Genomic DNA, 10,805 nt, shown 5'->3' with positions numbered 1-10,805 from the left:
ATCCACCTATGGACAAACCTGTGTGGACTGTCCATAGAATTTGGTACACAGTTTTTTTGTCCTTTTTGTCGATATTCATAATCCGTGTGTATTTTGCACCATTGCTATAGAGTGTGCCCCAAAAATTTGGAAGCGATTAAATTCAACAAAAACAAGGTTGTCAAATAATCTTCTGAAAGGTCGATTTTATAACAATGTTACGTCTGTCTTGACCGCGACTAGCTTCAGTGCAAATGGGGTGGGTTATATCGTAAGCTAAGACGTAAATTAGCTAATAGAACAATTAATTAAAATTTATTGACATGGTTATTTCACATTTATAAGTTGTTGAGAAGTTTATAATATTGATAGCAAAGAAACAAGAAACTTTATATGATACCCATTAGCAGGTGATATCGAGTAAGCTCCCTCAGAGTCAATCAAGATACGCTGGACCGTTGTTTGAGGTTATGTCGGGTCACGTGTGAACAGCTGTTTAGACGTGGGCGTTGTAAGCTTTGTTTTCTTAAATAACCACGGTAAAGATACCCAGAGACGTATATATATGACGGAGATACTGCCTCGGTTTACATTCGACGTGAGTAATTAACAATTAGTAAGAAAAAATGATAATACCAATCAATACGTTGACTCTTAGGTTAGGTTTACAAGCAAAGTTTATATATGAAGTTATCCGTTAGGTTTGCAAGGAAGATTTATATATATGAACTTATCTGTCTATGTATCCAAATCGCGAATTAACTACTTACGTAGTACCTAATTAAGGTAAGTAATTAGTAAGAAAGCTTAAAAGTAGGGTTAGTAAGATTCGTTTCACTAGTTGAAAATTTGATAAATGGGTAATATGTCGAGCGACAATCCTTGTGGTGAGTGCAGTGTCCAGGAGGGCGATTCTGATTTGGATTTCGATATCGAAAAGCTATTCAAGTCGAAATGTTATGTCGAAATGCGACACGTTTTGCTCGTAGCCATCTAGCGGATCTACAACAAAGTTTGACGTAAACGTCATCGATGACGTCATAACATTTCGATAGGTTGAAATTATTTCAACATCTCCAGCCTGGTTGAAATCGTGGTTTCCAGTCGAAATGTTGGGTGAAATGTGAGGTTAAACGTGTAACTGTAACAAAAAAGGAAACTCATGCCACATTATGGCACACTTGTGGGGCCAGTTACTAGTACTTGAGCAAATGGAACGAGAAGAACAAGAAAATGGAATCAGAGTGTTTAGACGTATGGTGCGAGATACTCAAAACCCATTTGCCATCTCGGATGCCGAATTTACGCGGCACTTTCGTTTCCACAAAAACGCTGCCCTAGAAATCATTAGAGACATCGAACCCCATATGGTGAACAATTCGTATGTCTCTAAAATTCCGAAAGTTTTGAGGATCTTGTCAGCTTTAAATTTCTTTGCAACAGGAAGTTACCAACGATCGGTTGGAGCGAATCTACTTTCTTGTTGCAGTCAACCTGTTGTCAGTAGAAATATCCAAGAAGTTTCTACTATAATTGTGCGATATCTTCTCAAAGATTGGGTGCATTTCCCTCGCAATGATAGGGAAAGGAATGAACTAAAACACAGATTTATGCAACGCCATCGAATGCCTAATATAATCGGCATTGTTGACGGTACACACATTGCTATAAAAAAACCTAATGAGAATGAACACATATATGTAAACAGAAAAAATTACCACAGTTTAAACTGCCAAATTATTTGTGATTCAGAATTAAGAATTCTTAGTATTGTAGCCAGATGGCCAGGCAGCACCCATGACGCTTTTATATGGAGATCAAGTCGAGTGGGACAAGCTATGCGGGCAAATTATGAAAATGGTGATACTGAATCTCGAATAATGGGGGATTCAGGTTACCCCTGCTTACCATGGCTGCTGATACCAGTACCTCATCCTGCAACACCTCAAGAGGAAAGGTATAATAATAGATTTAAATCATGTCGGAGTACTGTAGAAAGGTGTATTGGCGTTTTAAAAGGGCGTTTTCGTTGCCTATTGAAGGATCGTGTATTACATTACACACCACAGAAAGCTGCAAAAATAATAATGGCATGCACTATCCTACATAATATGGCAGTCTTCTATAGAGTTGATGATCCGGCTCCTATGTGGGATGACATCGACAGAGAGGACTTACCTGTGCCACGGTATATTGCCGATTTAGATATTGCATATAGGCGATTGGGTCAACAACAACGCAGAGAATATATTGTTACAAATTTTTAAATTTTTACTTTTTTATTCATTTAATAAAGTTACATTTTTAAAGTGTTGTCATTGGATTTCATAACATTAATAAGTTCATGAAGCAAACTATTAGTGGTTCCCCTTTCTCTGACATTATCCTCGAGAGCAGAGATAACGTTATCCAATTTCTGATTTAATGTTTCCCCAATTGTAATAAAATTACTAGCCGTTTCTTGAACGGTAGTTCTGCTAGTTCGTCGACGTGAGGCTATGGATGTGTTATTCACTGTTGGCTCATCTTCACTTCTGACACTGTCCGAATCATGTGCTCCAATAATAAGAATTTCTTCTGTGGCAGATGATCCAGGTGATGGCACACTTGATTCGGTCTCTGCCATCTCTCTTACTTCTGGTTCTTCACTTTCGAGAGGCACATCAACCGTTTTGTCTAAACCGTAAACGGCTTCATCCGTTAATAGATTTAGTATACGCTGTTCCAAATCATTCAGCTTAATATTTGTTGCTGGTCCTCCGCCAGTCTTTCCATGATGTCTTTTGATTTCGCTGGCTTTCTTTTTAATTTTATTTTTTAAATCAATCCACACACGCTGCCATTTAATTGAGGTTTTCCGAGGTCCTTTAACAGAATTCAACGTGCCTGTAAGTTGCTCCCACATGCCGTTTCTAGTTTTACGTCCCTCAGCTCCAATGAACTTTCCTTTTGCAAATTCCGAGTGTTCTTCCATGAAAGTAATTAAAATTTCTTTTTGATCTAACGAAATTTTACCCTCGTAACTATCTTTGGCCATTACTGTTTTACCGCAAACTGCACGTAAAAAGTATTAAGCTGAATATAAATAAACCACAAACAACACCTTTAGGTGCCTTTCTTACATAACCTTACAAAAATTGACAGAATACTACAGACTCCTTTATTATCGACTCGAGTCGAAATAATCTGAATGCTGGCATTTCGACTCGAATTAACGTCACAAGATTTCAACTCAACTTCTATCGAAATGAATTAGAATCGCCACCCAGGGTGTACGTCTGCAATCTGGAAACGATGGCCAATCACTCTCCAGATGTCGGGAGCTAGAGGTAACTCGGGACGCTGGACTATGGAGGCAACTATAGTAGCTTGCATAGATATTGTAGCCGTCCATCGAGTCGAAATTTGCGAATAAAAATAAAATAAAACCGGTTCAAACGGAGCCGAACATGACTTGCAAATTGTGACGTCACTGTGGCACGCGTTGCACAGAGACGTATTTAATATTAAATATCTTTTTCGTTATAATATAATCTGTTTAATTTCTGAGCTCAATCTCGCCAATAACAGTAATAGCGTTGTATTCGTTGTATTGCCCAGCAAGGACCACGGGAAGGTATGAGCATTCCTTGCCAAAACCAAAAAAACATTCTGTTAAAAAATGTAAGCTTTCTGTTAAAAAAACATGCATTTCTTGCCAAATATCTAAAACATTCTGCTAAAAAAAATAAGCTTTTCTGGTAACAAAACATGCATTCTTTCCCAAAAGTTGAAAACATTCTGCAAAAAAAATTTAAACTTTCTTGAAAAACCACATGTATTCCTTGCCAAAATTAAAAAACATTTTCAAGCTTTACGTTAATAAATAATATTCATTACTTGCAAAAATTAAAAAAAAAAGACGGCATTCAAATGTTGTAATAAAAAATAATAATCTATAACTACCAATATGCATATAAAAATGTAATTCAAAAACCACTTATAATTCTTCCATTTCGTCCTCATCCGATTCTTCTTGCAAGTCTATGATGAACTGCTCATTTCCGCTTTTGATCATCTTTCCCAATGACCTGTAATGATCTTCGTATTCTATAGTTTTTTAAATCTTTTTTTGCCAGTCTTCTGCGGAAATCTTGGCAAACTCTTCCTTAATCAAGTCTATCACAGCACGATCAAATTTTGGCTTCATATTTTTTCGTCGAATTCGTTTCTTTAACTGCGTCCACATAAGCTCAATTGGATTGAAAATACAATAGTGTGGAGGTAATCTCAGGACCGTATGGTGATGATTTCTTGCTATCATTTCTATTACAAATTCCTTTTCAAATGTTCTTGTGCGTAGAACTTCCAGAAGTTGGGCCTTGGTATAAGATTCATCAAAATACAAATCCTGTTGCATTAAAAATTCTGTATCTCTAATTTCCTTGAGTTGGCATTTGGAATTTTATTTAACTGTCTCGAATGATATGAAGCATTATCAAGAACAATAATGCTGTTGGTTTTCAAATTGGGAATTAAACTAAATTCAAACCATTCTTCAAAAACGTCAGAATCCATGTTTTTATGGTAGTCTACATTGCAGTCTTCCATTTTCTTTCCACATAATTTTAATCCATTGTGAACCCAACAATCGCTAGACCCACAATGCAAAATTACTAAACGGGTTCCTTTTCCAACGGGCATGGCAGTGATTTGGCATCTAATTGAACCATTTGACCACCCTTTTTTGGCTGTATCATGAGTATCAAACCAAGTTTCGTCTAGATAATAAATTGGTCGATTTTCAGAGCGAAATATCTGTATTTTTTCTAAGTACGACAGTCGCTAATTAACAATTCTTCGGCTTTCCATAACTGCCGTTCGTTTATTAATTATCTGGAACTTAAATCCCAGCTTTTTCAACCATCTTCTTAATGTATCTTCGTTTATATAAAACTCCATTTCCAATAATTGTTTACTGATGGTCTCTATCGTTGGGATTTCATTTTTGCTATAGTTTTGATATACTATATCTCTTAGTAATTTTGCTGTGCCTGGATTCCTTACTTTTTCCAGCATCACACCGTCTTTTTCTTTTGACAGCTCCTTCTCTCACTAGTTTTGTCATAGTTGAATAGGGAATTCCAGTTAAATGTGCTGCTAATTTTAACACACTTGTGGTTCCATCTTCAGATTCGGGCCGTTTATCTTTTAATAGATTGTTATAAACATTTAAACAAATCTGTTTGGCCTGTTCGTTTAAGTACAGGCGTTTCTTTCCTCGATCAGTGCTGTCAATTGTGTCTTCATAGTCACTGTCATTATCACTATCACTACACTTATCATTGTCAATTTCACTCTCACTACACATATCCACTATCACATTCATCGTCATTTTTTTTGTTTTTACCGCTTGTGCTTGGTGTTGCAAATTTGTTTTCCCAAGGGCGAAACATTTTTATTTTTCAAATATCTTCACCTGATGCTGATAAAAAAAACAACACTTAACCACAAAGTAATTCAACAGGAATTATCGCAACAATTAATACATACAAAACTAATACTTCTAAATAATAAAATTCACGGCACTTAAAAATAACAACACTCACTACACCACACTTGATCGAATAAAACGCAAACGCATTTCAGTTTACTTCTCTGCTTCTGAAAACTGGATGCAACTGCGCGAACCACTTTTTATAGTATGAATACTCTATCTATGTTTGCAAGGTATAGCAGGGGCGGCTGGTGCCGGGGGGCACAAGAGCACGTGCCCCCCAAAATTACAACGTCTACAAACACACTGGACATAGCAAAATAGTAATTTTCAATATTTAAAAAATTATCCGGAAATTTGTATCATAATTATCAAAACTAATTTTTTTATCTCGCTCCACTTGTCTAAAATGTATCAAAACTTACTTCCACTTGCATCTAAAGATGTGTCTTGGATATATGATATGTTATTTCTGATGAAATGCTGATAAAAGCCCGGCACAGAGACAGAATGGACCGAATCATGACTGATTTAGATGTTTTGTTTACACCGTTGCCATGGAAACTACACGTCGTAACCGCCTGATATGCGCTTGATACAACTGGCTTGTGAGCCCGTTGCGATCGTGCTCTGGAGGATTGAGTTACTATCGCGGGTTTTAATTTTCCTTCTGCGCAAACACGTATGATAAATATTCTTGGATAATCTTCTCGGTAATACAGACATTCGGAAACAACTACACACCGCTTATATTAATAATATTCGGGCACATAACGCAAGGGTCGACAAAAATCGCCATATATTACGCCGATTGATAATGTGCATAAAATTTTGTGGAGTGTTTGAATTTGCTTTACGTGGACATGACGAAAGTAGGGAATCACAAAATCCAGATCGAGATCTGATTGATTTTATGGCTGAATTCGACTTTATCAGATCATTTGAAAGAAGCAACGGTTTTTAAAGGAACGCCTAAAACTGTCCAAAATGAACTTTTAGATGCCATGAACACCGAAGGCAAAAAGGTATGTGGAGAAATTCTTTTTTATTTTTATTGAATGTATTTTTGTATTTATTTCCGTCCCAGAATTTCGTCTATTAATTGGTAATGACAACCTGTTTTATATCTTCATATTTAACTCATCAGTCAAATTGTGTCCCCCCATTTCAAAAGGTCACCAGCCGCCACTGTAAGTATATGTATGTATACAATGAATGCAACATTTTTAGTGTTATTGGTGAAACTGAACCCAGAAATTGAATAGATTAGATTTACAACGGGAAGGTCGAAATTTATGCGTAAAACTATTTTCTAAACTAATTAAATACTAATTGAAAGATCGACTAAAAAATTTGTATCAAGATTTAATTTGAACTTGAAAATTACTTGTAATTTTCTAAAAATTGTTGTTAGTTTTTTTAATAAAAAGAAAAAATCTGTTAGTAAAAAAACTGTAGGTATTTGCGACAAAGTTATTTTACATGTTACACAAACACAAAGAAAAAACAAGAAAACTCTTTTTAATCAATAAATATAAAAAATGATTAAAAACGAAGCTCTGTTCACTGTACACAAGTTGTGGTATATCGTTGCAGAGGTAGATGGAGCGAAAAACCTAGTTGTCTTAGCTATACGACTATAACTTGGTCCACGTGGACTGTTTGTTTCCTGTCATATTTTAGTTTGCCTCAACCAATTAATTGTGTTGCACCAAACGGTTATTATACTTGTTGAAATACATTTTCAAACTTTCATCTTTCTCTAGATCGTCAGTTTCGTAGCTGAGTGACAAATCGTTTGTCGTAGATTGAAAATAGTAAGATTACAGTGACCGTAAAATTTTGTGGAGACGGCCTTAAATACACCCCTGTGCGACACGACGCGTGCCATAGTGAGGCACTTGCAAGCCATCGTCGACTCCGTTTGAACCGGTTTTATTTTATTTTTAATCGCAAATTTCGACTCTATGTACGGCTACAATATCTATGCAGGCTACTATAACTAGGATGAGTATACCCAGTGGCGACGAGGTGACGAATTACGATAAGAGAATACGGAAAGAAAAGAAGAAGAAGGCCTTTGTTGTAGGGCGGCCTCTGCAGAAGGTAGTTGGTCCTCTTTACGAATAAATCCGACTCTGAGTCGAAAGCTGCAATTTGGAGGAGTTTTGAGTGCAAGTTTTGATCCGACGAAAGCGTCGAGCGAGCACTAAGTAGTCAGTCGAAATTTTAGTACCACGGATTCTTGACCGAAATTGCCCCTAAACTGCTACTTATATCAGGGATCTTGACTCAAAATTTTAAGGGAACAACTAACTTCATGAAAGTTTCTAGATTAATAATGGCCGAAAAGGGGTATATAATAAACGTAGAAAAACCAGGAATAAAAAGTGTTTGTGACGATTTATAAGATAGACCATGGGGAATTTAATTATTGATGGGTGGCAAGTAAAATGTCATGTCAAATGAGAATGTAAATAGGGTAAGCAGGGGGAATGCCGTTCACTTAAGGAAAAAACGCTTTATTTTTTTTATATTTTGATTTATAATAAAAGTATGAAAAAATAACAAAGGTTTAACTATTTAGTAATCAACATTTTAACACAAAACGTAGTTATCTTTCACTGATAATCAGTGGAAACACTTACAAAAAAAAAACAGGTTTGAACGCCAATGCCCTGGATTATGGGTAATACCACTCAGGTAAAGGGGTAATGACGCTCAAATTTTGCTTAACTGCATAAATTTTATTAAAAATAATAACTATGAGTAAACATCAGATTTTAGTCTTAGGCACATAAATCACAGATGTATCCTTTTGGAGAATCCCATCCAGAGCACATGGCATGAGACCATAGTCCGCATATGGTACAGCGATACCACATCTCGTTATTTCGTCTAAATTCTTCGCAAATATTGCATTTGTTATAGTTGTTTTCACCGTCCACGTCCAGTTCATCATCACTGTCGTCGTTACAAAAATTTTGATATTCTTCATCTTCGGTCTCCGAAGAACTTTCTTGCAGAACTTTGCGTTTGCAAGATTTTCCTTTTATATTCTTATTATTTGCTGCTTTTTTAGTGTTTGTTTTGTAATTTTTTTCAGTCTTATTGTTTTTTGCTTTCTTTTTCTTTTCTTTCTCTTCTAAAATACTTTTCAATGGAGTTGATGTTAATATAGTAGCACGTTGTTTTCTGTTCCTTCGACCTGGCTTTGAAGATGGGGCAATAGTTGGGGTCGTTGCTATTTCAGCAAAAGACACAGGAGTTTGTCTTTGTTCGTCGAAAATTGCCTGATTAGATGGGCCAGGAACAGGTGATTCAGATTCAGGGCACTGAGAACCAAGTGCAGGATTTTCAAGTTCTTCGTTTGGCGTCTTAAATAATGGACCAGACAGAGAGGAAGTAGCTGTTTGATTCGCAGTCATGTCACGAGGCTGTGCACCTCCAAGATTGCCGACATTTTCATCTTCGTTTTGAGTAGGTTGGTTTGAATCTTGAACCATCAGCGATGCTGCTAAAAAGTCTTGCTCGGTAAAAATATTTGGATTCAAAGGGTATATTCCCGTGGCTCGGAATCCAGCTTCTCCCTTGCTTATATTTGCAACTTGTGCATATGCTTTGTTGAATAAACATGCAACATCATATGGAGTTATTTTAGCCATCAAGTGTGTCTTCATGTGCCTGTTGCATTCGTGTCTATAAGCAGCTTTCAGGGGTCCATAAAAAGACACATCAAGAGGTTGTGTTCTGTGAGAGCTGTGTGGTGGGATCGAAAGTACTACGATGTGATTTTCTTTGCAATAGTTAAAAGCTGGAAGCGAGATGTGACTGCTATGGTTATCAAGTATTAACAGCACAGGAGATTCTTGCGTAGGCTTGACATATGCTGCAAAATGTTGAAGCCAGTCGACAAATAATTGTTCATTTATCCAGCCGTTCTTGGAGTTGGTGTACAATGCACCAGGTGGTCCATCTTTTTCTAATAATGGTGTCATTCTCTGTCTAGGAAATATGAACATTGGTGGTATGTAGTTCCCAGACGCACTCACGGCACACATAACTGTAATGTTTGTGCCTCGTTCGCCGCTCGTAACTGCCCCTACTCTACGTTGGCCTTTTTTTGCAAGCACTTTTCCTGGATCTGTGACGGTTGTGATTCCTGTTTCGTCAGCATTGTACATGTTATTGGGAGAGAACCTATGCTTCTCCATCAGATCACCAAGCATATTGTAGAAATGAGTTATTTCTTCTTTGTTAAAGGCAGACACCCTATTTAAGCTCGTTGCTTCAGCTTTGCGTACAGCAACAGAAGGGTTGCGTCTCATAAAACCTTGTACCCAGTCATATCCTGCTGTTTTGCTACTTTTATCAAAATTGTTTTTGATGTTATTGAGCTCTGCATATTGATAAACAAATTTACGCAAATCTGCGACGCTCAGTCCATAGTATAACGATCCCAGAAACTTAACTTGTTCGGCTATTTCACTTTCTTGCTGTTGATTAAAAACTGGCTTACGACCCAGTTGTGGACTGCTCATGTTGTCATTCTTTAGTCTATCTCTCAACGTAGTAAATGGGATGTTGTGTGTTTTCGCTGCTTGCCTTTTGGACATTCCCCTTTCAATCGCAGTATTAGCGTGCAGCAGGTCTTCTTCGCTCCAAGCCGCTTTGGCGGTGGTCCTTTGACGATATCTGGGCATATCTGTTAAAAAAACATATTATATCATTTGGGGGTAATGGCGTTCACTTGAGTGGCATAACCCCAAACGATCGTTTTGTATAAAAGTTGACATTTTCAAACATTCAGCAGTAATTGTTTAAAAGTGTTTACGTTATCGCTAAACAGAATGTTTTAGTATCTAAAATAATAATACCAATAATACATAAGTACTAAAATTCTGGACTTACCGACAAAAACATCCGGCGAAAAATTAGATCAGTGTGGCCGCAAACAAACATATGCACCTGACTCTCTCGTGTTGCGAGGGAACTGAGATTACTTAGCGCTGCATGTTTACGCATCACATTTCCCGCGCTTTAGCCCGAGTGACGTGTTTCTACGCATCGTATTTATCAAGTTATTGGGCTGAGCGGCATTACCCGGTAAACGCCATTACCCCTGCTTCCCCTAATGCACCTGTCAATTGAAAAAATGTAAATCGTTAATAATCATGAAAATCAAAACGTGGATATGAATGTATTACCATATCAATAAAAAAAATAAAGTATCAACTCTAAAATTCCACATCATACAATTTTAATTATAACAAAAGAGAAATCAGATTTCTACTCAAATTTTATTTCTCCATTCTAACATGGCAGTATAAATACGGTAGAATTGATAAAT

General features: G+C 36.8%; 3 protein-coding genes across 3 annotated transcripts; 1 reads left to right on the top strand and 2 right to left on the bottom strand.

Moving 5' to 3' along the window:
* Positions 1-1,151: 1,151 nt before the first annotated feature.
* On the top strand, positions 1,152-2,246 carry LOC135123851 (putative nuclease HARBI1). Its single transcript, XM_064048727.1, has one exon. It carries the CDS (start codon positions 1,152-1,154, stop codon positions 2,244-2,246), a length of 1,095 nt encoding a protein of 364 aa, XP_063904797.1.
* Positions 2,247-2,253: 7 nt separating this feature from the next.
* Positions 2,254-3,155, bottom strand: LOC135123139 (uncharacterized). Its single transcript, XM_064047646.1, has one exon. The coding sequence runs from the start codon at positions 3,014-3,016 to the stop codon at positions 2,276-2,278; it is 741 nt and encodes a 246-aa protein (XP_063903716.1). The 5' UTR covers positions 3,017-3,155; the 3' UTR covers positions 2,254-2,275.
* A 5,089-nt stretch (positions 3,156-8,244) lies between these two features.
* On the bottom strand, positions 8,245-10,158 carry LOC135123850 (uncharacterized). Its single transcript, XM_064048726.1, has one exon. It carries the CDS (start codon positions 10,156-10,158, stop codon positions 8,245-8,247), a length of 1,914 nt encoding a protein of 637 aa, XP_063904796.1.
* Positions 10,159-10,805: the final 647 nt, after the last annotated feature.

The sequence above is a fragment of the Zophobas morio genome, unplaced genomic scaffold (genome assembly GCF_036711695.1).
Source record: "Zophobas morio isolate AGI-343-1 ecotype UQ-CSIRO unplaced genomic scaffold, CSIRO_AGI_Zmor_V1 ptg000006l, whole genome shotgun sequence".
NCBI lineage: Eukaryota > Metazoa > Arthropoda > Insecta > Coleoptera > Tenebrionidae > Zophobas > Zophobas morio.
Note: the sequence above shows the minus strand (reverse complement) of the source record. Positions and strands in the feature narration are given on the sequence as shown.